The sequence below is a fragment of the Poeciliopsis prolifica genome, unplaced genomic scaffold (assembly GCF_027474105.1).
Source record: "Poeciliopsis prolifica strain line A6 unplaced genomic scaffold, Auburn_PproV2 SCAFFOLD014, whole genome shotgun sequence".
Taxonomy (NCBI): domain Eukaryota; kingdom Metazoa; phylum Chordata; class Actinopteri; order Cyprinodontiformes; family Poeciliidae; genus Poeciliopsis; species Poeciliopsis prolifica.
In genome coordinates, this window is record NW_026562389.1 from 3008671 (window position 1) to 3036398 (window position 27728).

A 27728-nucleotide genomic window follows, 5' to 3' on the forward strand; every position below is an offset into this window, starting at 1 on the left:
GATGTGTTTGTGGGAATTTGTGTTTATTTGGTGTTAATAGATTTGTTCATAGTACAAAACGAGAGACAATAAAGAATTAATGAAATGCTTCAATATGAAGCAGGATAAGGCCACCTGGTGGCTGAATGTTTCCTCTTTTTCTCAGTCCTTCCTTGATAAATCTTCAGGAATGAGAATCTTCTGCTCTTGAGATCCTTCTGCATTATTTCCGGGCGGTTGGCTGCTGTTGAAGGTGAGGTATGAGTAGGCTAATCCTCCTGACATGCTGCAAAGAAAATGGCATGTAGGAGTGAAATGAGCTGAACATTTTATGTAGCGTGAATTGCATACACTCCCCACATGGCCTTTAAAAGTATGAACATGACTTTTCCAGGTCCAGATGAGTAGAGAAAATGCTCAAGTTTCCAGATAATGAAGCAGGGTTTTGTTTTTTTATGTTTATTCATATCCAAATAATATTTATCCTCCATTTTAAGTCAAACTCGTGGATCAGTCTGGTTGTTGAGTTACTGATTGAGAACAGTCGTTATTTGTCTGCCATTCTAAAGTCCAAAAGGGCTTTTTGTGCTCCAGACCTGGGTCTTTATGCAGCTCTTCATCTGTTTGAGAACGGTACATGTTATATTTACGCCCAACTTGTGTCGTATTCTTCTCAGCGAGAAGAAACCAGAACAACAAACAGCTTATTCATATATAATAGTGATAACACACATGTTTGGAATGTGGTTTCTTGGGTTTGTTTTTCTCTCTCTCTTTCTGCAGGACTAGAAACAGACTTCCAAGGTGTTGTCTTGTGTTTTCTCTACTTCTATCCCTTAAAACCTTTTCCCCACCTCTGTTTTTTTTTTCTGTGTTCATTAGATTTAAAGAAAATGTAGTGAAGTTTTATATATATTATATATATCAAGTGAAGCATCATAGCTCCCCTTGTGAAAAGTAAATCTGTTGGGTTCAGACAACAATTCTGTGTCACTCTGTTGGACAGGACATTAAAAAAAACAAAAAAGAAAAACAGAAATTTAGGTTGAGATCCATTTTCACAAAATCAGAACACTGTGTTCATTTCATGTGTTTTTCTATTGATTAGATAAAAACACAAAAATGTCACAATAAAATGTGTTTTTTCTTTTTCATTTTGAATGCCAGCAACTGCTTTAAAGTTGACAGTCCAGAACAGAGTTTTAACATGTAAGATGTGGTTCTTAAACACGGTAAATTCTGCGATAAAGAAAATATTCTGTGTGATATACGCAATGCAGATTTTGCACAGAGTTGATCTGAGTCAGCAAAAAAAAAAAAAAGAAGTAAAAAGCCCTTTATTATTTTGCCAAATTGAAAGCCAACTGAAGCTTTGTGTTGTGTAATGATTTGTGCAATGGTTTGTGGGACATGCAGAGAATAAAACTTTATTTTGCAAATGTTCTTCTCTCAGATTTCCAAACTGTTATAAAAACTACAACATAAATTTGACAAATTGAGTGTGAAAAAGTGATCTTTGCCAAGATAAATCAAGAAAATATGTGTAAAAGAATTCATTTATGCAGTAGATATTTGATTGAAAGACAACTTCATAAAAGTTTGCGCTTCATTTGGTAATCTATTTCTATTGATGTGACTTTATGACACCAATAGAAAAATGAAGCCATAGTAAAATTCTCACCAAATGCTGAGGCCGAGGAAGTTAATCCATGAGAACATGTAGTCTCCACCCACAAAGATGCCGATGTAAGCTACGGCCACATTCTGAGGAGAGAAGTCAAATGACAACCGATTAATCAAAACAAAACCTGCGAAACGTTTTCTTTCTTTCATTTCACAGCGAACATGAAAAGTCTGGAGAACTGGGAAGTTGAGCTCCTGCTTGAGACTGAAGATGAAATGACAGATTGAGATCTCAGTCTGAAATCGTTTCATTCCTTCAAAAGCTTCTCGTTAGCTTGCTCTTACCTTTATGGCCCCTACAACTGTAGTTGTAAGTGCTGAGTTATAATAGCTGCAGAGGACTATTGAGTACATCAATACAAATCTGATGAAAAAACAGACAAGTTTACGAGTTTATCAATGCAGCAAAGGACTGACTGTGACTGAATGTGTTGGAGTTTGATGCTGTGACATACCCCATGAAGCAGGACAGAAGGAAGCATGAAATAAATACAACATTGCTCCAGTCTTGAAATGAAAGAGCCTGTGGATGGAAAGACAAAAAGTGGAAAAATGAGAAAAAACAAAACAAAAAAAAAATTCTAATTTTGGGCAACAAATGCAACTAATCAATAGTATTGTTTTGTACCTGGTGTAAATCTCCAGTGAATGCACTGGCCAAAAGAGTGGGCAGGACGATGATGAGCGAATTGTAAAATAAGACGCCGTACTTCCCAAGGCTCTGAGCACAAACAGAAGGAAAGACGAGGCGATTGAAATTTTTGTTTTTTAACACCCAGGCAATTTAACTTTTGTCAAATACAGTTAATCCCAAATGTATTCATACAACTGGCCGATATAGATGTAAAACTATTTTTATTTCTCTGGCTCAAAAGAGAATAAGACAATCAACTTTCAATAAATCTTAAGAAAAAACAAAAATGTTTTATCCTCCTTTTAATAAAAATTGGCAAGTAAAAAAATCTGTACAGTATACTTCTCTTTATAATTTATGGACACATTTTTTTTTGCAGCAATGAAAGCAGAAATTTTCCATACTATCTAGAACAGATTTGGACCCGGTAACATAAAGACAATATTAACGGGTCTTTATGTTGATAAAACCGTCCTGATAAACGACGGATTTATCAGGTTTTCTGGTTTTTTTTCCCCATTTATTTTTAAAGTCATAATTTTTGGATACTATTCATCTGCTTTGGATATTGCTTTTTTGAACAGTGCTCAATTCACAATCACAGTCAGATGTAATAAGTGACTGAAAAATGAACATGAAAGCAGCAAAAGTCCAAAGAAAAAAAATGAGCAGACCTTCAAAAGTCATAGAAAACAAAAAAATCAAGACTATTTTTTAAAGATTAGAAGAGAACTTGGCTCTAAGCAAATCGTTAATGAAATTACAATTAGTTTAAAACATTTGCCTTTTAAAAAATATTTTTAATCAAGTAAACATGTTTGCATATAGTATAACTTGAAATAACACACATAGATATTAAATGAATATATGCAGGCTGTGCGGTAAATGGTACCTGATCACCAAGTTTCTTCTTGGTGTAAACACCGGTGGCTGCAGTGAAGGCGTCGTTCAGCAGAATGAAAGTGTAGGCCTCCACGTCAAAGGCCAGGTCAGAACTAACGCCCACAAAAAGAAAAGTAAGAAAAATCCAACAATCACAACCAGATTACAAACATTTAATCCGTAAAAAACGAATAAATTATATGAGAGAAAGTCTGTACCTCGCAGCTACCATGGCCCCACAGACTATCGTCACAACACTGCAAATTATACGTCTAGAAAAGGTTTTTCTGAAAAAGCAAAAAACCAACAAGAGGTTGAAGAAAAACAAAAACAAACCTCTTGTAACACAACTAGTCAATTTTAACATATATTTTCTTTCCTGTCCAAAGGCTTTAGAGAGTTCTCACCTTAATAAATAAGCTTCCAAGATCATTGTCATCAATATAGTGAATTTCCGTAACACTGTAAACATGGGTAAACTGAAAAAGAGGTGTTTAAGAGTGACCACTGTGTGCTAAAATCCAATAAACAGGTATTCTTCAAGTAAGATGGATGAAAACCTGAGCTTTTTGGTGCTTGCCAGTCCTGTCACATGGTTTCCAACATACAGCAAAGGTAGAGGGAAAATCTGTAAAAAAAAATAATAAAAAAAAACTAAATTAAAGCATTCAAACATACTATAAAGTGGTGTGTTTTTATTTTTTATTAAGAAGCACCAATACAGCTGGATAACGAGGGATAGGCATCCACAACAGCATTTCACTAAAACAAAATGTTATTAAAGCCTTCCCCAGATGAAACGACCTCTTAACCTCAGCAGGAAACATCCCTGGAGAGCCTTCAACATCCAAGGCCAATTTTAACCCCCTCATTTTGTGATTTTTCCATAAGTGATGTCAGCATTATGTGATCTAACAAGCATTTAAAATATTTTCCTAATCCTTTTTCAATATTTAATTGTCTTGATCAAGAGATGTATTCTAAGAAAGCATCTGAGGTGAGTTAGAAAAGGTTTGAATGAGGCTAACTTAGCTTTGAAGTAAAACCTAGAAAGAGAAGAAAAGAAAAGAGAAGAGAAGAGAAGAGAAGAGAAGAGAAGAGAAGAGAAGAGAAGAGAAGTCCTTACTTTTAAGACAATGCTCCTGTCAAAGTCTGGGAACTTCACAGTGTTGCTTTTCTTGGCCAAATAAAGGACGACAATCGTGGTGATCATCTAAACGGAGAGAAGCATTAAGTCTTTGTCTGGCCTCGCAGTGACACGAACACCTGCACAACTTACCTGTCCAACTCCCAGGAGCAGGTAGGAGGGAAATCTGCAGCGTCACAAACAGTACATGTGTTACAGAGTTGTTACTTTCGCCGGACAAACTTCCCGTGTGACACCGAGACTCGATGCCGGGGCATCGACGAAAACCCACCTGAAGCTGGTCAGCACGGTTTTGTTCACCACGGTGATCAGAAACGAACTGCCGGCGTAAAACAGGGCGGATGACAGCTTGAGGAGTCCGGGATGTTCCGCTGCTTCCCTGCACACTTCCGCAGACATGTTATAAAATAATATTAACAAAAGACAGAGAGAGAGACGGAGAGAGACACAGTTAACAATTAACTGCTGCGGTTGTAAACTGAACGTGTCGTCGCAGGAGTTTGAGCGGCTTCAGTTGTTCATTTCCTGGAAAAACATTGTCCACATCCAAAAGGGAAGAGGGCAGGTGGGCGGCGCTCACACTGTTACACAATTCAGAGGCGGGAGGATCACAAACCAGCTCATAGTACAACTCAGACTCAGGCCGTTTGTCCTCATTAAGAGACCTTGTTTCATTAATACACCGCTGACACGTGTGTGAAAAGTTTGAATGAATACGTCAAACTTGTCCTATAAAGACTCAACAATCAGGTATGTTGGGTATGTTTGATTTATATCAGTCGATTAAAATCTTTAATCGGAGCTGCAGTTTTATCGAAAACTATATACATTTTTTTTTTTACAAAATAAGCTACATTTTTCACTTAAAAAACCCTTTTGCTGCTAATGTATTGAATAAACAGTCCTACAAGCTCAACAACAAACCCGTTCACTGTTTTTAATCTGTTATTTAGATTATTCAACCATCAGATTGGTGATTTAAAGTGTTTCAGGAAGCCCTGGTCATGCAATTTGTTTGAAAAAAAAAATCATTACTTCCTTAGAAATGAGAATTTTGTTCCTCTTTACTCAGAGATTTGCAAAGTTAATTCTGAACATGTTCTGCAGGGCACCTTTCAATGAACAAAATATACGTTTTAGGGATTGGATTTAAACATTTAGAAAAGATGGAAGTGTTCCACGATGCAGAACCCATCGTCTCCAGGGGAGAAAATCTAGAAAGACACGGATGAAATCATTTTCCAAGCTTATTTTTCTTGAAGGTCCAAGATTTACATCTCAAACACAGGCCTTAAACCCATAGAGTTGTACTGCATCTGATCATAATGCCAAACAGTGCATCACATAGTGGTTATATTCTGTTAATATCGCTTCAGCAGAAAGACTTACAAGGTCGAAAACAAATTCAATTAAAATAACATTTCTTCTTCTTTTCTTACCTCCTCAGCAAAAAGATCAGGGAAGATGAAATTGAAATCTAAAGGACTACTAACTTTTGGCAGCACAAAACGGCACAAATTATTTACAAACGCAGACATAGTGTGTCATTTGTTTTAAACTTGTGCGTATGCTTTAATTTGTTTCACTTTTATGTAACCAGGTTCCTGTGTTGTAGATTTCTACCCAAGTCTCTGGTGAATGAAATTGGACCTCACTGGGGTTTTACCTGGCTAAATAAAGGAAAGATGAAAAGAAGAATAGACGAATCAGCGTTTATGGACAGCGATGATTTAAGAAGCACACGTGTCCAGTCATGTTCACAATAAATTTGAATATAAGTCCCGATAAGTTTTGTTTGTCGGATTAACAATACATTTTCAAACAAAATTTTAAGCAGGAATTAAAGATGGCCAAAGGAACATCATTTCCATAGCTTGGGAGCTGCCACAGAAAAACCACGGCCCCCTCTGAGCTTGCACTTTGTCTTTGGCACCTTCAGGAGGAACTGATCGGCTGACCTGAGGGAACGGGAGGGTGTGTAAGAATTTAACAGCTCAGACAGACAGGGAGGGGCAAGGCCATTAAGAGCTTTAAAGACAAATTAAAGGATTTTAAAATGAATCCTAAAATGTACTGGCAACCAGTGTAAGGAAGCTAAAATAGGGGAAATATGGTCAAATTTTTGTGTGCCTGTTAAAAAACGTGCAGCAGCATTTTGTACCATCTGGAGCTGGGTAATATATAAATCACTGACTCCTATATGAAGTGCTTTACAGTAATCCATCTGTATGGTCACAAATGCATAGTCACTGCTTCACTGCAGACGCTGCGCCAATCCGCCTGTCGATCTCCCGCTTCCCTCTTGGGCTTTCTCAGTAGGGTGGCTGGGCTCTCCTTTAGAGATAGGGTGAGAAGCTCGGTTATCCGGGAGGGACTCAGAGAGGAGCTGCTGCTCCTTCACGTCGAGAGGAGCTAGTTGCGGTGGCTCGGACATCTGGTCAAGATGCCTCCTAGACGCCTCCCTGGTGATGTGTCCCACCAGGAGGACTTTGTTTGGGATTCCCTTGGAAAAGCTGGAACAAGTGGCTGGGGAGAGGGAAGTCTGGGCCTCCCTTCTGAAGCTGCTACCCCCACGACCCGACCCCGGATAAGGGGAAGAAAATGGATGGATGGATGGATGGATGGATGGATGGATGGATGGATGGATGGATGGATGGATGGATGGATGGATGGATGGATGGATGGATGGATGGATGGATGGATGGATGGATGGATGGATGGATGGATGGATGGATGGATGGATGGATGGATGGATGGATGGATGGATGGATGGATGGTTTTTTTATTGGTATGATATATATTCCAATTTTAAAGGTTATGTTTTCAGTACTGATAAGTGGAAAATTATCATAAATAACGGAAATTAATCTATAACATTGATTATTTTTGTGGAGTTAAACTACTTTTCTGTCAGAATTTTTTTTTTAATAATATGCACAGACAGTCAAGCCTAAAAGAAGCTAAAAGAAAGTTTAACACAGTATCCAAATAAAACTACCTCATACTGTTAAAAGGATTTTGCTGTGAGTTTGCACAGAATGAGTGTGAATGTGTGAGTGTGTGTGAGGATTAATACATATAAAGATGTCCATATCTGTCTAAGTATACGTCGTTGGATACTTCAGTAAATGTTTTATTGATCTATTTATGTTTGGTTGGATAAGTTTTCCTCATCCTACTCTGTTACTAACATGAAAAATGACAAGCAACAAGGAATCGATTGTGCACGGGATTTAAATCTAATCCAAGATAATCCATCTTTATGCCAATAAGAATCAACCCACAACTGCACTTCTGATTTCAACAGAGATATTTTGAATAAGTATGATCTGTCAAGCAGTAACATATTCTTGTTTGACTTTACAGGAAACCAAGCTAAAATGCAAAGCTGCATGTTTCATCATACACCTTTTTTTTTCCTGACATGAATATTAGATTATGCATAAAGTTATGTCTTAAATAAAGATTTAAACATTTTCATTGGTTAAAAAGTCCCAAGCTATTTTATTTTGTCTTTCTCTACAAAGGATACGGTTCAAAAAGTTGTTTTTTTGCACTTTGTTCTTAACCAAGTCATGTGTCATTTCCACATCACCTTTAGACTGAAAAGCTTTATGTGCAAATGAAACAATGTGAGCAGAAGTTGTGCACTGCTAAGCAAATAGATAAAGCACAGGCGATTTGCTTGAGTGACTTCTACTGATCTACCCTTTAGAAGATAAAACACCATTTGCATATAGACAACACAGCCTAACGTAAAACACAAATACTTTTAGTTACTGTATATCTGACATGAAAACATGCCTAATAGGTTAACATAAGAAAAATCCTGTTTTTATGAATGTGTGTGACCTTATTTTGTATGATAGTGATAATACAACATTAATCTCCAGGATTAGAGGACTAATGTCTCAGCCAGATCTAGAGAAACTCATCCATGCGTTTATCTTTAGTCGCATTGATTATTGTAACAGCGTCTTCACAGGCCTGTCCAACAAATCAATCAAACAGCTGCAACTGATCCAGAACGCTGCTGCTCGCGTTCTCACTAAAACCAGGAAGATAGAGCACATAACACCAGTTTTTAAAGTCCCTCCACTGGCTCCCTGTAGCTCAAAGAATAGATTTTAAAATACTGTTGTTAGTTTACAAATCACTGAACGGTTTAGCACCACAATACATCAAAGATCTGCTGTTGTTGTATCAACCTTCCAGACCTCTCAGGTCTTCTGGTTCTGGTCTGCTCTGCATCCCCAGAACCAGAACCAAGAGAGGAGAAGCAGCTTTCAGCATCTATGCACCAAAACTTTGGAACAAACTTCCAGACAACTGTAAAACAGCGGAAACCCTGACTTCCTTCAAATCTCAAGTAAAAACACACCTGTTTAGAGTTTCATTTGAAATGTAATATGTAACAATGTATTGTCTATTATATGTTGCATGACTTTGTGTTCTTGTGTTTATGATGTAAAGCACTTTGAAATGCCTTGCTGAAATGTGCTATACAAATAAAATTTGATTGATTGATTGATTGATTAAACATTAAATTGCAGTGATATTTGCTTAGAGTAGCTTCTTTTTAGTGTGGGAACTCCTTAAGGTCAGTGTAAAAATTGTATTTCCCAGAAAATAGAATCAAGAACATTCTGACTCTGTTTATTGTAGCTTTATTACTCATCAGAGCTCTCCACTTGCTGCAGCTCATCAATAATAATAAATATAATATATTTATAAAGCACTTTTAATCAAAGTGCTTTGCAAACAGTTAACAGAAATTAAAAACGCTTCATAGCAAATGGAAAACAAGTGGGCCTTTAGCTTTGCTTGAAACCATCTGACGTCTTACATCCAGAGACAGATGTAAGACTCACCAACACACTTTTTTTCTGACCCAGGACATAATACTCAAAACTTCCTGATAACAGAGTACATGACAAGGTACATACAGATTGAGCAAAAAGATTTAGCTCATAAAGTAAACCCTTCTTACAGAGGCCCAGTGTGTACGTTGTTATACTCTAACTGTGGGATGGTTGCACAGGAGTGAACTTTAAACTAAAGTGACTGTGACTCAGCAATTTAGTCATCACATAGTTTTAACCCATTGTACTTACAATATTCTCCACAAGATGGTGATACAGCACAAATCTGGATCGCAACTGGTTCTTTCTTGGTTCTACCAACTACAGTTAAAGCCAAAATTATTCATACACTGTTAGATTTACATTTGAAGTCATTTTTATTGAATAACAAAGTTTATTTCTGATAGGAAATTGGACAACCATCTCTGAAAGGATAAGAAAATAACATAAACAGAGCACACATTTTAAAATAAATATGTTTTTATCTACATTTTATAGAAAAAAATTGGCATTTTAAACAATTACTCCTATCTTTCTGGATGATCAATAAAAATTATTTATGGGCATTGTAGCAACTAAAGCTTGCATATTATTTCTGACAAGGACTTTGAATGTTTGCTCCAGTATTTTGATCATTTATCTTTGGTAATGAAGGCCAAGTCTTTGCGGTTGGAAGGCCTCTTTGTCATCACCCTAATCTGTCATTCTTCCCACTGATTCTCTGTCAGATTTAAGTCAGGACTTTAACTTTGAGAAGGGGGTGTAATTTGGCCTGTGGGGTTTCTTTTAAATGACAGCAACAAAGACACAGAGCTTTATAAAAATCATAGCACGATCTGAAACACAAGTTCTTCAGATTGCAGCAGCTGGATGTTTGCACAAACCCTCTTTCTTTTTCTTCCAACCTAATTTACACATCTTTTTCAACTAAACAGATCCTCCTTTGAGTTTTTCTCAGGAGATGAGCCAAAGATTTCTGACAGTAAACCTGCTGATGGATAGGCTCCTCAAAGCCTGAGGACTAATGATCTTGGGATTAAAGCTGTCAAAGGGTGTTCAGATGTTCACACCTGTGGCCTGTTTTTACATGGATGTGCAATGGTTTTGGTTCCTTTGAATGCTACATGATGTACCACAACGCTGTTTGATGTCTGGACACATGTACACACACTGTTTGAGTTAATTTTACAAAGAAAATGAAAGTGTCTCACAAGTCGGAGCTAAAGGGGAATCAGACTCTGAGCTCTGAAGACATTCAGGTTGATTTAAGTGAATTAAGAAACCTTATATGACCTGATAGTCCATTATGTGTATTGAGGTAAACAGCATCAAATTTCAAATATGATTAAAAAAGTAATTTTCTCCCAGCTTTTTCCTTAAAGCGACAATTCATCAGCTGTGAAATGCTTTCATAAGTAGCTTCGCCTTTTAATTGAAAAGACATAAATCTCTTGTTTTTTCTGCATGTATGCTGAGGCAAAAAGCCAACAGCTTCTACAGAATTAACTGTTTGGCTTATTTATACAACTTCAAATCCATTGGATGTACAATTTAAAGGCACTTTACAGAACTTTTCAATTTTGTATCGAATCCAGTTAAATTGAAATTAAATTTACAACAATTCAATTCATTCCAACCACAAAGGTGTATCTATGTGAGAAGGAATAATGCTCAAAAGGTTCATTTCAAAGTCTCAATTTATTTCTGTTAATTTAGCAAATGAAAAAAATATTTCAAGTTTCTAAAAAAAAATACAAATACTACACAGCGCAAATAAAAAGAGGATTGTTTTTGTACAAATGCCATCATGTGTATTCTTGCTTAATTGAGTACAGCAGTTCTTCATTGAAAGCCTCTACAAAGATGGTAAACAACAAAGTGTCACTGTTAAATACATTAACTTTCCATGGAGTGCTATACGCAGCCATATTGATGGAAAGTTTAGTGGAAGGAAAAAGTGTTATTTTAGTTCTTGCCTCTGTTAAAAATGCACTGGTTGCACTGTGCCTCTCGACCCCATAGATGGCAAATTTGGTCTAGACTGACAAAAACATTTTGTCTCCCTCTGATAATTATAAAATACTTTCTAATTGAATTGAATATGAAATAATAAAAGTCATAGAAATACTTTTGAAGGAGAATGGATGCCATCTGTGTTACATTCTTATGGACTGCAAAGAATCTTTGAATGGTACTTAATGAGAAACTGTTCTTGTGGGTGAAAAGCCTGATCTGTTGATGCAGAAAAAAAAGAAGCAAATTCACACAACAAATAAGTGCTTTGACAACCAAAGAGTAGTAGGATGAATTCACCTAGAACTAAAAGTGAAACATTAAACAATGTCAGGAAGAACAAACAAAGCTTTAAAATGTGCTGCTAAGCAGTGATGCTGAGGGAAAACTGTAAAAGTAATACCGTATAACTTGGAGCACCTAAAACATAGCCGTTGGCATCAACGAGGGTTTCCTCATCTCTTTTTCTCTGTGTATTTTTTTTGTCAGTGAATCACTTGGATGATCTGATTGAAGCTTCCCAGAAAAGGGCGTTTGCTGTGCGTGTCAACTCATCTCTCTCTCTGAGGGATTAGTCACGACAAAATAGGCGACAGACAGCCAACCATAAAAAAACCAAAACCAAACATCAAAACGTTCAAGCGTCTGGGGTAACGTGTTCAGAAGTAATCAAAAATTGTTCACACACAGAAGTGTCAGTAATAGACTCAAAAAATGATAAGGCAAACTCATTTGTGTAGCACTATTCCTGCAAGAGACAATTTAGGATTGTGAAGAAAAGTGTAATAATGCCAATAATGCACGAAGAGAACATGCAAGCTTCATTCAGAAAAAACAAAAGTCGAATTTGAACCCAAGTCTCACTGTAAAGCAACATTACTATCAACTTTACAACTAATGTAGAGAACTATCTTTTGAGAGCTTCTTGTCTGATTTGTAATTGTAAAAACTATATGAGGTTGAATGAACAGTTTTAAATTTGAATCTAACAGGGATGGGAATCATTTTGGGCTTACCTGCAGGTGCTGAATATAAGTGGTCTAAGAACAGAGCCTTGAGGAACCCCACATGGCATCATGGTTGGCTTTATCAATACAGTCTCATAGGCCTAGAGTTTTTTATGTCAGTTACCAGCAATTCAGATTAAAGACGGGCATATCACATTTTATTTATTACAGTTTAACTATACATACTGCTGGTTAAGATGATTCAACATAATGTAGTTAGTCATAAGTAGTTGTGATTCTATTTATAATGAATTATTTCTGACTAAAGTTCCTGCAGCAGTCAGAGAAAGTGAAAGTTTTGACTCAGATTTTGCACAAAAGAAACCAACGTTCTAAAACCAGTGTGAGGTGACAGTTTAGGTGTGGCTAAAAAGTTATTTTTCCTCCATATCTGCAGGCATTCACAGGAGAACTTAAAAACAGCATGTGAGTCACACTTTAAAACGTTTTTTCTTTATTGACCACATAAATGCCGACAGTCATAATACAAAAATCTGCTGGATTAAGAGAAATACAGTTCAAAGATATTCAGCCAAGCAAAATCAAACACATGATTTATACAATGTTCTTACCATTTTTAATATATATATATTATTTTTTATATTGTTTTAAGGGAAATAAAAACAAGTCTGCAAACCCACACACCACAATTAATACCAATCTTACAAAAAATGTGGAAAAAAAGTCTTTATATTTGGAGTTAGTGTGATTTTTATGTTTTAATTTTTTTTCTACCTCAGTTATCATCCTCTTCACTTGGTTCTTATCCAGCCTTGCTTGCCACAGTTTTCATTGCTTTCAGCTTTTTTGACAAATGGCTGATTTGATGTTTATTTTCTGACTTATGGACATCAACATGATTTATTTTAATGGCACGTTCTCTTGTCTTTTTATTTTGATGAGTGGATGGGCAAAAGATTGGCCAATAGGAAACAGGAAGTGAGGAATTATTGCAATCTAATCAATCAACCAAAAACAGTGAATTATGAAAAAAAAGAGATTGAATTGCTTTATTTTGTTGGCATGACTCATGGTGAGGGATATGATTTTTCCCTTTTCGTCCTCAACAAATGAAAGTATTCAGATTAAAAGTTGCATTTTTCTAAAATTTTCAGTCTCAGAAGATGTTGCGGCAATGTTGTATCGTTCAGTTTATCTGCACAATGCTTTAAAAGGTTGATACATTTTGCAGCAATCCAAACCTGAGATATGCAACTTCACATCTTTATTTTGAACAGCACTTTCAAAAATGTTCCTCTATATTAAACCAAGTAAACTGCTTTAGAAAACATCAGTCAATATCTAATATCTAAATGACACAAAAACTGAGAGGGTTAAACAATCCAAACACAATAAGAAAACAAACTGTGTGAAGCACAATGGATGAATGACGAAGCTGTTTTGCACATGTTAGGTTCTCTTGGTTTGTTGTCGTTTCATATTTTCCAGAAACCCTTCCAGGTAGGGGGGAAGACAGAAGGGCTTTTTCCTACCCTGCACATACAGTCTGAAAAACAAGAAGATGCATAACAGTGCAGCTTTTAAAAAACAAACAAAACATTTTGCTTTTTGATAGTATGTAAATTTAGAATGGTCCACACATCAGTAGAGTTGTGGGCAGATGAGACCCTTCAGACAGACAGACAGACAGCAATGAATAAAAAAGATGCAAATTTCACTAAATTAATAAAACCAAATTAAAGGCTCAGAAATTTAAGCGCAAGTCTGAAACAACGCACATAATGGATGCAAACATGCATTGGCCTTTGTAGTCTGATTCTAAAACTTTCACCAGCTGTACTTACTTCAGAGCATCGATGTCACAGATTCCAATGCTGGACTGCCGCTCCCATCGTTCAGCTTTCAAAATCAATCTTCTTGGAATTATTTGTGTTCCGATGCAGCAGCTTGGGATTCTCGCTGCAAAAAAGATGACACAATGTTAGATAAACCACATCAAAAGTCATTTCACATTGTGCAAAGTCAGATGATCAAAAATAATAATAAAAAAAACACTTTAATATATCTAGTGCTTTGACATGGATGTTTCCAATAAGCTTCATTATGTTCTGAACATTTTAGAAACTCATAAAACTCCCAGTTAGATTGAATTTTTTTCATTATGCAACAGTTGCCAGCAGGTTATAATCAAGTGGACCAGAAATACCAGTCAAATGTTTATGTGCTGCAACAGGCATTTATTTAGTGAAAATATGGAAAAACTTTATTAAACACATTCTAACAGTTTTTACTTTAAAATCATAAAATAGCAGGAAACCAATTCACTAAAAATTCAAATTGACATTTAATCAAGAAATTGCTTCTGACTGATGATCAAAGATGATCAAAGATCTGTTTCCTTTGTATTTCCTCTGGTGAGGAAAGGTGCAGGACTTACCGTTAGTGGATGTGATGGCCAAAGCACTCAGGAAGACAACCACCAACACCACCTTCAGATCCATGATGGCGGAGTAACAGAGAGGAGAAACTGTCTTCAGAGCATAAACACCATCAGTATATATACCGACAGTCAACACGCACGCTCATGTGCAAACGTCTCACATACACACCACCCAGCATGAGGTGGAATGTGGATATGCTGCTGAAAACAAGAAAACTGCCAACAGCTGTGACTGTGTGTGTGTGGTGGTGGTGAGGGGGCCAGGAGGATCTTTATTACGATAAACTGTGTCATTTCTGAGCTGCAGCTGATAAAATTGATAATACTGAAGTGTCATAAGGGAATGCTGCGTGAAGACAAGCTTGGACAAGTTGGACGTTGAAGCCTGACAGCCGAACAAGCGCCACACCTGCGGCAACAAAAGAATATGAAAAAAAAAAAATCACAGTTGAATAATTTTGTTTCAACTGAAACCAAACTGAGGTCACAGTTTAAGTCAGAGATGCCCAACCCCAGTTTTGGAGGGCCACTGTCCTGCAACTTTTGGAAGAGCCGCTGCTGCACCACACCTGAATAGAATAATTAGGTCATTAGCAAGACTCTGGAGAACTTATCTGCACAATAAGGAGGCAATTAAGCCATTTGATTCTGGTTTTTGTATCTGTGGCACATCTAAAAACTGCAGGACAGCGACCCTTAAAGACTGGAGTTTGACACCCTGGTTTAAGTCTTTGAAGTGGGTTTGTGCAGCTAAATACTTCTCAGTTTAGAAAGACAATGAAGTCGAAGTTCCCAGGGAAGACGCTCCAGACTTTTGCTGCTCCAAGAAAACATCAAAGGCCCATCTCAACTTCTCAACAGAGTTTTCAGTAAATAAATACATTTTCAATCTGTTTTTTTAACCTTAGAGTTAAGAATATATAAACAAAGAACTGAGACTCTTTTAATGTGTATATATTTGAAATATGTGACTGTATACAAAATAGACCAGGGTGTATTTACTTATTGCAAGGGAATGCAAAAGTTTTGCGAGGTAACGCAAAACAAAAATTTTCTCCCATGACCCTTATTCTCCATATTCATGTGCTTGCAGCACGTCCCATCATTTAATTATTGTTTCAACCTGTCAGCCAGTATTGCAATGAGTTTTGTGTTGTATTTTTTCATTTATTAGTGTTTCTAAATGTTTTTAATGGAGTTGTATACTGGATCAAAAATGCTGTGAGAAATGCAGTTTCTTGCAACTGTAACTGTATCACTGGCATACTGGATACAGAACATTGGCAACAAACCCAACTTTGATAAGATAATGATATGATGCTTCAAGATATAATGCAATAAAATCTATTGATATGTAGTATAAGATATGATAAGATGAGATAAGATTAAAATAAACTGCAGTAAATCTTAGCTTCATCTTAGCTTCTATGCCACTCCAGTTTTATAGGTATTTAAAGTATTAAAATAGGTGGTTAGTGCTATTATAAGTGCTTTTAGAGGGGGGTGTCTAAAAGGATTTCAGCTATTTGCGGGTTATTGTGGTGCCCACTATATTTCTTTTCCCAGGTTTTCTCTCCCTATTAATAAATTTACTCAAGCTAAAGGCTGGAAATATTAAAATTGTTCAGTTTTTCATGTTTTTTGTTGTTTTTCTTTTCATTTTAAAGCTACACAGTGAGTGCCTGGTGCATCTCGCCACTCTTTAGAAGCCAAATTTGTAACAAATTTGAGTGCACAACAATTCATGTTGTGCACTCAGTAGAGTTTTCCACCTCAGCTGTGGATCTCTGCTGCTCCTCCAGAGTCACTGTCAACGTCTTCCCTTTGTCTGTGCTGAAGACTCTTGTTGCTTGCAGGAATCATTTTATTCTGTCTGTGATTACTGTAAGCTCCTGCACACACACCAGCCTTATCTTTTTCATTAGGTTGATTAACTATTTATGTAAATGAGCATTCATATGGGAGTTGATGTTATTCATATTTTAAAATAAAATACAGTTGTGGGTATGGCTTAATTTTGCATCCTAATTATTAATTTTCAGTTGTACTTGACAAGAAGAGCTGTTTAAACATGCTTATTGGCCTCATACTTGTTTTCCTTTTTAAGATAAAAAAAAAGGTACTATGCCATGTTATGATGTATTATGATTTATTGCAAAAATATAAACTACAATTTAAAACAATAGGATATAATAGCATCTGATAAGCTACCATAATAAGATTTAAATATACAGTTATAGTTAAAAAACTGTTACTGATTTGCAGACACATGTCACAGAACAAATAAGCAACAGTTTCAAAGCACATTTCTTCAAGCAGAGACAGTAATATTCTACACTATAAATGCACAGAACATCTGTTTATCTGATCTCTGCTCTAAATAGATAAAGTGTATTAAGAAATATGATTTGAAGGTTTTAACAGGAGAAAAGGCAGATGTGAAAAAAGACATTGACAGATTTTGACAATTTTCAGACATATGCTGCCATAACTAACCTCACTACTCTCAAAATTACAACATTCTTCTTTATACACAATGCTCATCTAAAAATGGTCAGTACTGGCTGTTAATATACAAGAAATATTTAACGTTGAATAAGAGCTGATGGTTTTATCAGCTCCATGTCGACCATGTTAATGATTATAGAGCCTGGTGTTCAGATAATTTTACATTTCTATCTTAGGAAGCAATCAGAGAGATGTGAGGGATTCAGTAATATAACATGTAAATACACTGCAGTTCCAAAATATACTCCATATACTACTATATATTTATATATACTTAAGTACCTAAATCCAGAAAATATATATTATTTCCATCACTCATAGAGTTGAACTAACCTGAATATTTTAATCAACAGGACAAGTGAAAGAGCTTGTAAAAGCCAAACTCTTAAAAATAAGAAACATCATGGTCAAGCAAAGTAAAGTATTTGTTGCACAGCTCAGTACTTCCTATGTTTGCGCTCTTCTCTCCAGATCATCACCTTCTGCAGCCGCTTTTCATATATTGGGTGAACACATGATGGTTTTCGCTGGTCCTTTATGTACAATCTGCAAACCAAAAACAAGATTGAAAGCGTTATTTCTCTATTTCAGCTGTTCAACCAGAGAGCATATGAAACAGTGTGTGAAAGACACTGCCAACTCAATGGGAAACACTGAAGCCCAAACAACTGCATTGCTACTGTTTTGCAAATAAATGATGAACAAAGCTTAAAGCACAGCACATGATGCACGCTGCATTTATTTATTCGTTGTTTTGCTTTATTAATCTCCGGTGGCTCATTTGCCGTACTTACACAAGAGCATCAATGTCACATGGTCCACTGCTGCTCTGGACCTCCCATCGATAAACCTTCAGCAGCCTGGAATATGGAATATTTCTTGTTTTGATGCAGCATTTTGGGATTAAAGCTGAGAAACAGAAAATAAATGAAATGCAAAACATGCTTTGCTTGATTGAAAAAAATAAAATAAAAAAGAAATCCAATCAACTTTGTTTCTTAGTATAAGTGCTTTCAAAATGTTTAATCTAGTTATGATTAAAGTCTATAAACATCCTAATTAGCTGTGGAGTTTTTCCATGTGCTGTTGCAGCCTGAAGCTTGTGATTAATTGTAAAAAAATATATCAGTTAAAGCTTTGCATGTTGCAAAAGGTATTGAATCATATAATTGGTCTGTAAAGACAGAAAAATTATGCACAATTTATTTTTACTTTGAAAGACTGAAACAACAAGAAAATTCCAAGTGCCTTCCAGCTGCTCCTTTTGGAAAAAAAAAAAAAAAAACATTTCAATTTACTCTAATTCCAAAGAATATTTTTAAATAATAATCAGATTAAATGATTATTAATATGCTTGCTAACTGATTATTTTGGTCTGACTTGCGCAGTAAAGTGCAGGTCTTACCGTCAGTGGAGATGATGGACAAAGTCACCAGGGAGACGACCAGGAAGACGACCTTTAGATCCATGATGGCAGAGGAACTGTGGGGATGAGCTCTGTTTCAGCTCTATATAAGGTGATTGTGAACGTGCATGTGCGTGTGCATGTGCATGTGCACACACCCCCCGCCAGGCCAAACACGCTTTTTCTGAAAGCCACAAAAGGCTGAAGACCAGTGATGATCGGTGGCGTTCAGGTCTTTTATTAGGATAAACCCTGCCGTTACTGAATCCGGATTATTAAAACTGTGGATGGTGGATTGGTGCAGGAATGCTATCCAGAGACAGGCTTGGACAAGTTTAATTACAGCACATCAACCGACTGTCTTTTGACTCATTGATGACACATGATTATCTGACAAAGCCACAAAAGCAGCAACAAAAGATATAGAAAAAATACAAATAAAAATAAAACCGTTGAATCGTTTTTGTTTAAACCAAAAGTCAGAAGGTCAAGAGTTGCAGAGGATTTGTGGCAAGGAAGTTCATGATACCAAATGTTCTATGTCTTTGAATGCATCAAGTGTGCATTCAAAGACCCGTGCCAGGAAACATGCTGTGCAAATTTCTAGATGATTTATGTTTTTGCATGAACATGACTCCAACACGTGTTCCTGTACTGAAAAGACAAAGTTTTTGTTTCGTTTTTGGAAAACAACAACAAATGTGATTGGATGAGTCTGGAGATTAAGCGTGTACTACAGGTAATTGAAATGTTTAATCTTCGTATTGTATTTCAAGCTCTAAACCTTGAGTTTTCTTTTTCAAGAATATTCACTTATGCATCACTATTAATTAAATTAATCTCCCAGCACTATCCAAGAAAATTAAATAACTATTGATTCTAACAGAAATTTTTCTTGCAATAAAAAACAGTTTATATTTGTTTCCATGCCCAACAATAATGATATTTTAAAACTTTTTTTTTTTTTTTATGGAGAAAAGAAAATATTTTCACTACACAGTAAAATATAACACATGGCTTGTTGCCCAGAAGAAGCTTCAAAGTAAAATTAAATTGACCTTGTCATAAATTAACTGTAATTAACCTTTTTTTTTGGTTCAGGTTCACCAGACATGACCCAGCCTGATGACTGCATGACTTCTACAATCAAGAATTTGCTCAAATAGGACCTGCTTGTCAACGTTAAGCAACCAAAAGCATTTTAAAAGCCAGAACAGAAAAGACTGACATCAATTTTTCTGAAAAGAGTTAGAAAGGGATTTCTAAGGCTTTGGGATTTCAGCGTTTTATCCACAAATGGAGGAAACATGGAACAGAACTGAAGGATAGAAAGAGAAACACAACATCCAAATTTAAGTAGCTCAAAAACACAAAGTGAAGATTTTGCAAGGGCTTTGTCAAAAAACTTAATTACTGTGCTGTGACAGGACCTTTAAAAAGCTATTCATGACTGAAAATGAATCTGCAACAATGTATAAGACTCAGTTTCTGTTGTCTCAACATCTTGATGGCGATTGTTGCTGCCAGAAAGAGAAATCATTCTATTTTCTTTACAAATTAAAAAATTATTAAAAAACCTCTTTAAAAAAAAAAAAATAAATGCTGTCATTATTATTGAAGTTAAAACACAAAAAACAATCAAAATAATGGAGATTTTCATCAATTATTGGTCAGTACAATCAATAGTTGGTTGCCATTGAAACTGGACACCAAACCCTCATCCATCTGCAGGAAAGCACAACTTCAGCCGTATTCTCTGGATTAGAGAGTTTCATGTTTATTTCTTCGTTTTCTAGTAATTATTAAACAAGAGATCAATTACTTTTTACTTGTAGTTGAATTACAGCCATATCAAAAGCTGATAAATTAAAAATACAGCTCTCCACCAAAAAGACATAAAATGTAACTCACAGTAAGCAGTTAAACACTACTGGTGGACATACAGAAACTTTCTTTACATCACTGATATAAGAACAAGTCAGTGTTATTCTGAAGTGGTTCCATTGGCAGTAATACAATTAACTATTCACCGTAAACACATTTGAAGCCAATGTTCATTGTAGGAGCTTCCCACATCTCACCACATGTTGTGCAATTTCACTGAGCGTGCAAGCAGAAAATATAATTTGAGTTTTTGCCCTGGAGGAGTTTTTTTTAAGTAGCAAAGGCAACAGACAGGGAGATGCTTGTTCAGGAACTCACAATAAATGATGTGGCAGTGATCAAAACTGTCACAAGAAAGCATTCTTTATTTACAGAAGGACTTCTGTTCCCACGTTCCAGACGGTGAAGCAAGCGTGTCGCCCTTTATGTGATCTTTCTGTCTTAGCCATTGCGACATGAAGACAGTGGTGCACTTAAGTTGTATAACAACCCAGCATGTTTGCTTTGCAAAATAAACAGTAATGATTTACTTTGGAGCGCCCAATGATCCCCCACTACCTCTGCTTGACTGTTGGTTGTTTTTGGAGAATGTGGTTTTAAATCACATCAATGTCTCTTAAAGAATCATCATGATGTAGATAAGCAACAAGAAAGACGTTGCACAATCACTGTCTCAACCTTGACAAAGGTGAGACGATTCACATTTTAACAGAAATTGAAGCTTAAGAAGGGAGTGGAAAGGTAACGAAACTCAAACAGCACGTTTCCTCTGAAAGATCTCTTGTTCTACAACAGGTTTGGTTCACATGTCACCAAGCAGCGGTATTATGTTGAGAACTCATGCCTGTTTTCATCATCATCAACAGGAAAAGTTGCACAACATGGAAGAAGAGTAGAAGGATATTGTGAACTTCATCTGCGGCCCCAGTTTGCTGCTTGTTTCTTCAGTTTGACCGGCCCACAAGTTGACACCACTGATAACGCTGCAGTTCATGCTGAAGAACCAGGTACTGCATGGTGTCCTGCTGCAACTAACTTGGCATTTGGGAATCTTGTTCCTCCAATGGAAACATGTGACACTGATTCAAATTACATCTAAGAACTGGAATGTCCTCAAAACTATGTTGATGGAAAACTCCTAGCAGAGAACTTCAGAAAGACCTTGAAGCAGCAGCCACAGCTTTTCTAAAGAAGAATGTAAGTTAAGTGCAGATCAGCCACTGGCTATATGAAGGCTGAAAACAAAGATGGGCTTTAAAGCAAGAGAATTATCCCAAACATGTTGCTAAGAAAATTTTCTATTGCATTTTGAAAGAAAAAATAAAGCTTCTAAAATGGCCTAAATTTACAGATAGAACAGAAAATAATGTAAAATCTTCAATTTGTGTGAAAAAATGGGTCAAAATCTCAAAGTTTCTCCAAGCAGGAAATGTTTTCAGCCTATCATAACCAGAAAAGCCTTTCCTTCAAAGGTGTTTAATGCTTGTTCCATCATTCCACTTTGCTACACATAACTTAATTTTTGGATTAATTAGTTTGACATGTTCTACATTGATTTTCGTCTGAAATATTGATGCTTTGCACTGTTTAAGGGGATACGCAGATAATGACACTGGACTGAATTTTAAAAACAAAAGTATATATATATATATAATGTGTAGAAAAAAGACTGTAGGTTTCAAACAAAATTGATGGATTGAAACGTGTTATTATCTAAATCTGGGAGGTGCTGCATTCACTTCCAGCTGAAACACCATGTCGACAAACTGCCATCACCTGCAGCTCTGCCACCCATGTCAAAATTCATTCATCATAAAAAATAAAAAAAAACAGAATTCCCACCCACTGGTTTATCAAATAAAACATGTTGGCACAAGACCACAAGATCTCTGAGCTTTAAAGAGGATGACACTAACTCCATAAATTACTGACTAAATCACGCCAATTACCGCAGATGACATATCGAGTGTAGTTATCATTCCATTCTCTTTCACACACACGGAAACCTCACTAGGTGTGACTAATAAAGGCCAACAGGTATGATGAGAAAAAACAACAAAGTCCTTCAGGCAGAGTTACACACTACATCGACCTCATAAGACAGTGACAACTTTAATCCTTGATCCTTTGTTTATTTACACGGTCTCTTTTGCCTTGAATTGTGCACATTATGTGCATGTATGTACCTTTCTTCTTACATTAATGGTAAACAAGATCTATGCTGTTGTTCATTTAATCTCTCTGTTCTTATGTTTCTATTAAAACAAGTTGAAGAACACAGAAAAGACGTTTAAGAGAGAAAAAAAAACTCGACTGGGTTCAGAGTTCACAGATTGAGGTCTAATATCTGTCGTTGCTGCAGGTCGTCAGGCGTAGAGGTGGAGCTTGCCGCTTGTAGGATCAGTAATCGTTCTGTCCTCTGCTGGCCACGTGAAGGAGACGGAGCAGCAGGTCCGTAGGGGAGCTCCTTGCAGAGCTTTGGGCCGGATCTGCGGCGTCTGTCTCCCCGAGGCAGTCAGAGTCCACCATGCAGCCCTCTGAGAAGAAACATGGATCAGTTCACATCATCACATGACCATTAAACCCGGAGTTAAAGACGAGACTGTACCAGAGTTACAGCAGAGCCCCGAGGAGGCGCAGTGCCCCCCCGCAGGTCCACAGGGTCTCCCTCCAGGCTGGCAGGGGGTCAGCAGGTAGTTCTCCTCCTCACAGTGAGCTGCAGCTGCCGAGCCTAGTAGGCAGCCCAGGCCCTCTCCACAGCAGATGCTGGGGCCAAAGCAGCGGCCCCTGTCTCCAGGGCCACAAGGCATGCACTAAAAAGGCAGAGCACATGATTGCAAAGTAAAAAAAAAAACTTGGTCAAAGCACGAGAGCATTCAGAATAACTGCTCTCATATTTTGAGCTGTTACTTATGTCTTTGAGATGTTAACTCCACATTTTTAATAAAATACATAAAACACATTGTATTTTGTACACAAGTTGAAACTGGGTTCCCAAGAAAAAAATACTTAGACTATGAATATTACATGTATAATTTTATTACAATGTCATATTTACTAAACTTAGCTTTTTTATTCATCCACATCTAAAAACAAAAGTCAATAATTTCATATTAAAGTGAAACTTTTCTCTTATTCTCTCACAACTTCATTCTTAAAAATTCATATTTTTCATATACATGAAAACTTGACATTATTCAAGTTCCTTTCACATATAAAATATTTGTACATTTATTGATTCTTTTTGTCTTAATCTTCAATTTTGCTACTTTTTAAAGAAAAGGTCATGTTTTATTTACCTTTGTTTCTTAATGAAAAGTACTTTCTTCATGAATAATTCTATATAGATGAGAATATGTAACTGCCACATTTTAGATGTTTTAATATTTTTCCACTAATACAAATAAAGTGAGAAAAATTTAACAAAACTCAAAAATACCTAATGTTTAATTAAAAGGTTTTTGTATCTTCTAAGGCCTTGAAATTGTTTTTTTTGAAAAAGTAAAAAAAAGTATTATTTGTATTGTATCACGGTACTTTTCACTCTTTTCAGTTTTATTGATTTGCTGACAAAATTTCCCACGTTTTTAAAGCAATAAAAAAAAAAATCAAAAACTTATCTAAATTTCAAATATTCTAAAGATTTTATTCTTGAAAGGAGACATTTGGCAAAAATAGTCTTTACTGAAGCAAAACAAAACAAAAACACTTCTTAGTGGTTCATAGACAGCAGTCTGAAATCTTCAGAAAATATATATCACACATTCAAAAAAAAATAAGGAACATTATTTATATTTTTGTTTTATTCAAAGCCCAGTTCTGATTACATTTTCCAGTTTCAGGAATGAATTTGCACATTGATCTAAATTTAAAAACCAAAGAAAATACATTAAAATAGATCTCCACGTGCCAGATATTCTCAGAATTGCATTTGCAATCATATGTTCATGAATCTAAAAATGAAAACAAAGTCTGAGAGATAATCCACTAAACGCATCTTAAAATGTCGTTTTATACTTTAACATAGATATCTGATTAAATGATAGAATATTACAGTTATTTATGAATTTCGTTTTGTTTTTATAACAATCCACCTTTCATTTGCAGATTTGCTAAGTCAAACCTACAAATCAAACATGTTATAAATCTGTAACACACTTATTTTACGCGTTATTGGAGTTAAGATTATTTCTTTGAAAAGAAAAAAAACATCTTCAAAGAAAATGTAAAAGATGTCACACCCCTCAGGTGCTCACCTGTCTGACGCCCCCCTCCGGCAGCGCCCGCTTCCCTCCCTTGGGGCAGTTCTGGATGTAGCAGGCGGAGGAGAGGGCGAGGAGTCCCAGGACGCACAGCAGGGAGTGACGCATGGCTGCTGCTTCTGATTTCCTCCGCTTGTGTGGACGTCTGACTGACAGCCCCGCCGACCACCCCTCACTTATAAGCACATGGACACGTCGTTGGACAAAGGGACCGACATCTGACGTCACCCACCCCCTACCCCCTCCAGGCTCCGTGCGCGAGCCGTTCGCGCGAGGGGTCGCAGCAGATGTGAGTCTGCATCGGATGCGAGGATCAGCCAAATCTGCGCAAGAAAACAGCATCTGCATTCAGCCCTGCGCCGCACTTTACTTCTAATAAGCTTTTCAGAATAATCTCCGCACTGAATGACACAATAAACCCGCGGAGAGAAAACAAGTAATTGAAGCTTAAGAACAACTAATCTGATTTATATTAACAAGCGGCGAGATGAAGGACGATTTATGAAAATCATGCACAGTGCAGTGGTTCAGTGCAGCCATTTTCCGCCTTTGAGACATTCAGACAAGTGAGACCATGAGAACTTCAGGGTCACACAAATTATGATGCTGACTAAACTGTTGATGAGCATGAAAACATTAGCATTTCTAACAAACATACTTCTGCTGATTGTTCTTTTCCTCTGCATGCTTTGAGTTGTTTCTCTCTGATTAGTTGTTGTGATGCTGATGAACTAAACAAGAGGTAAAACTCAGCATCAGGGTTAATGAGCGTAATGGTCCTTTAATGGATCCCACAGTATTCAGATGGAACTTTACTCTCAAATGGCATTCATCACAATTATTTTACATTTTCTCCTCAAGCGTCATCAGACAACTAGGAGGTGGAGCATTATGTTTTTAGCACCAAACCCGAAAAACATGCAAACAAAATGGCAGCTGGAGAAACAGTGTGGGGACTGCAAGGCCAGTTTTAACTCAAATCAGAAGCTGTTGCTTGGCAGCTTTGAAACTTAACGAACAATAGGCCCTATCTATACTACTTCTATATTTGATCCTTTGTTGAAAAAAAAAAAAACTAAACAACCCCAAAACAAACAGAAAATAAAATAAAAATCCTCCAAAAATAACAGATTACACCTCTTTTTAAAATATTTGTTTATATTCGAAGTTTAATGGATAAAGTTAGACAGCAGTGGGAAAAAAGCTCCAGGACGATGGGACGCCGCCAAGTTAAGGGGTCAATGTTTTAGTTTTTGGCACAGAAAGCAATAATCAGTTTTAATCATCTCACTTGTTATTATTATGTGAAAAGCGATGTGCCAGCATGTTACTCTGAAAGACTTCATCACCAGAATAGCTCACTTTACATTACGATACACTAAATATGTCTACAATATAATAAAATATGAGTAATACAGCAAGTTTCACTTTTCTCTATATCAATAAAACGACTTTAATCACGAGAGTTCAGCTACACTTCAGTACATCACATCATTCTGAGGACATTTTGTACAACTAAATTTACTGTTCAGCTTCACAACCTCATTGTGTGTACAGATGAGGTTGCACAATTGAGAATATAATTGTGCACCATTTATATTCTCAATTAAGTATAATTGAGAATATACTTTTTATTTAAAGCCCATATTTATATTCTCAATTAAGTATAATTGAGAATATAAATTTTATTCTCAATTAAATATAATTGAGACTATAAATCAATTATATTCTCAATTATTATTGAGAATATAATTGATTTATAATTGAGAAATTATGAATCTCAATTATTATAGAGCTTATAACAGGTTACAGGTTCAGTGGAACCCGTTGAACCTGTTATTGTTCAACAGGTCACATTGAACAATAACCTGTTAATGTTCAACAACATTGAACAGGTTATTGATTTCACGTAATCTGTGGATATCAACGCACTGGATATTGGACACTAAAAAAAAAAAAGGTGAAAAGAATTATTTCCTTCAAGTTTATGCTGATTAAATACATCTATAGCTCAGTAAGTTGTCTACGTTAAATAACAGGTTTAACCAAGAAAACAGTCTGTTTGTGCACAAGGCCATCCCAGAGATCTAAATTGTTAATATTATTATCCAAATTATAACTAATCATCAAAATATACACACACACACGAAGCTTTTTGTTGTCAAGTGTGTTTTCCAGATTATCATCTGCTTTGAAAAAACAATGAAAATATTGATTATTTTACACTGTATGACTGTAAACTTCAGGGTTTATTTTAATATTGTCGTAGCTCATAACAGAAACAAAACAGTTTAACTATTTAATAAAAATTGAGCTCCATATAAAGTCACCTTGACAGAATAAAAGCGACCCAGTGGGTTTAATTTAGCCTTTTTATTTTTAGGGACTTTATGTACCTCCAGCTGAAACGGCGAGGCTGATGTCTTCATTGCACATGCAGAACCACTGATTCCAGTTAGACAGAGCGGATACAGGATCACGACCTTGGTTAGGCTTAATGTTGTCAGGGAAACCAACAGAAATGATGCTGTTTATGGCTATGAAGACCAATAAATATAGAACCTGTGACTTCACTTCTACTTTTATGTGTACCACAGCTTAGCGAGTGTTAGCAAAAAAAACTTATTATTTTGAAAGATGCACAGACATTTCCTGTGTAGCAACATAGAAAACATAAAGAATATGGCAAAAAAGAAAATAGTTTAAATGTTATAATTGTAAAATGCAGTTTTAATATATGCAGCATTCTTAGAGTATGTGTATATATGAAGGTTGGGGTTTATTGTGTGTACAGACATTTTGTCTCACTGGTAGCCTTTTTTTTTACATTAATCACTCGTTAGATGAGCAGAGAGAAGCATAGATCTCAGGGTCAGGATGCTATTTGGAGGACTCGTAATACACACATAAAAGATTCTTACGCAACTCTAAAAAAGCTGTGGACATTAGAGCTTTACATTCACTCACTTAAAAGTTTAGTCAATTATTTCTGTCTAGTAATATATATTACTAGAAAGCCCTTTAAATTATTCAAAATGGATTTTTTGTGAACAATTGTTTT

The 27728-nt window shown here is 36.2% G+C and overlaps 3 protein-coding genes across 3 annotated transcripts; all 3 read right to left on the bottom strand.

Annotated features, from left to right (window-relative positions):
* Positions 1–2: 2 nt before the first annotated feature.
* slc35d2 (solute carrier family 35 member D2) lies at positions 3–4884 on the bottom strand. Its single transcript, XM_055039161.1, has 12 exons — positions 4597–4884; positions 4458–4491; positions 4305–4391; positions 3739–3806; positions 3586–3657; positions 3397–3465; positions 3189–3291; positions 2291–2383; positions 2118–2185; positions 1948–2026; positions 1661–1743; positions 3–265 (listed from the first exon to the last, which is right to left on the bottom strand). Exons 1-12 carry the CDS (start codon positions 4722–4724, stop codon positions 142–144), a joined length of 1008 nt encoding a protein of 335 aa, XP_054895136.1. The 5' UTR covers positions 4725–4884; the 3' UTR covers positions 3–141.
* An 11856-nt stretch (positions 4885–16740) lies between these two features.
* On the bottom strand, positions 16741–18753 carry ccl27b (chemokine (C-C motif) ligand 27b). The gene is made up of 3 exons (XM_055039876.1): positions 18522–18753; positions 17911–18025; positions 16741–17662 (listed from the first exon to the last, which is right to left on the bottom strand). The coding sequence occupies exons 1-3, from the start codon at positions 18583–18585 to the stop codon at positions 17554–17556; spliced, it is 288 nt and encodes a 95-aa protein (XP_054895851.1). The 5' UTR covers positions 18586–18753; the 3' UTR covers positions 16741–17553.
* A 3727-nt stretch (positions 18754–22480) lies between these two features.
* On the bottom strand, positions 22481–24863 carry avp (arginine vasopressin). Its single transcript, XM_055039527.1, has 3 exons — positions 24662–24863; positions 23014–23218; positions 22481–22942 (listed from the first exon to the last, which is right to left on the bottom strand). The coding sequence occupies exons 1-3, from the start codon at positions 24773–24775 to the stop codon at positions 22806–22808; spliced, it is 456 nt and encodes a 151-aa protein (XP_054895502.1). The 5' UTR covers positions 24776–24863; the 3' UTR covers positions 22481–22805.
* Between the last annotated feature and the right edge of the window lie 2865 nt (positions 24864–27728).

Bases quoted from the DNA above. Each gene is read 5' to 3' on its own strand.
- slc35d2 (XM_055039161.1), bottom strand. From the start codon at position 4,724: ATGTCTGCGGAAGTGTGCAGGGAAGCAGCGGAACATCCCGGACTCCTC. The intron at 3,658-3,738 runs GTTTTCATCCAT...CCTCTTTTTCAG, and splicing joins GCAAGCACCAAAAAGCTCAG to TTTACCCATGTTTACAGTGT. The intron at 2,384-3,188 runs GTACCATTTACC...GTTTGTGCTCAG, and splicing joins AGAAGAAACTTGGTGATCAG to AGCCTTGGGAAGTACGGCGT.
- ccl27b (XM_055039876.1), bottom strand. From the start codon at position 18,585: ATGGATCTAAAGGTCGTCTTCCTGGTCGTCTCCCTGGTGACTTTGTCC. The intron at 18,026-18,521 runs GTAAGACCTGCA...TCTGTTTCTCAG, and splicing joins GTCCATCATCTCCACTGACG to CTTTAATCCCAAAATGCTGC. The intron at 17,663-17,910 runs GTAAGTACGGCA...TTTGGTTTGCAG, and splicing joins TGTGACATTGATGCTCTTGT to ATTGTACATAAAGGACCAGC.
- avp (XM_055039527.1), bottom strand. From the start codon at position 24,775: ATGCGTCACTCCCTGCTGTGCGTCCTGGGACTCCTCGCCCTCTCCTCC. The intron at 23,219-24,661 runs GTGAGCACCTGA...CTGCCTTTTTAG, and splicing joins CGGAGGGGGGCGTCAGACAG to TGCATGCCTTGTGGCCCTGG. The intron at 22,943-23,013 runs GTACAGTCTCGT...GTTTCTTCTCAG, and splicing joins GGGGCTCTGCTGTAACTCTG to AGGGCTGCATGGTGGACTCT.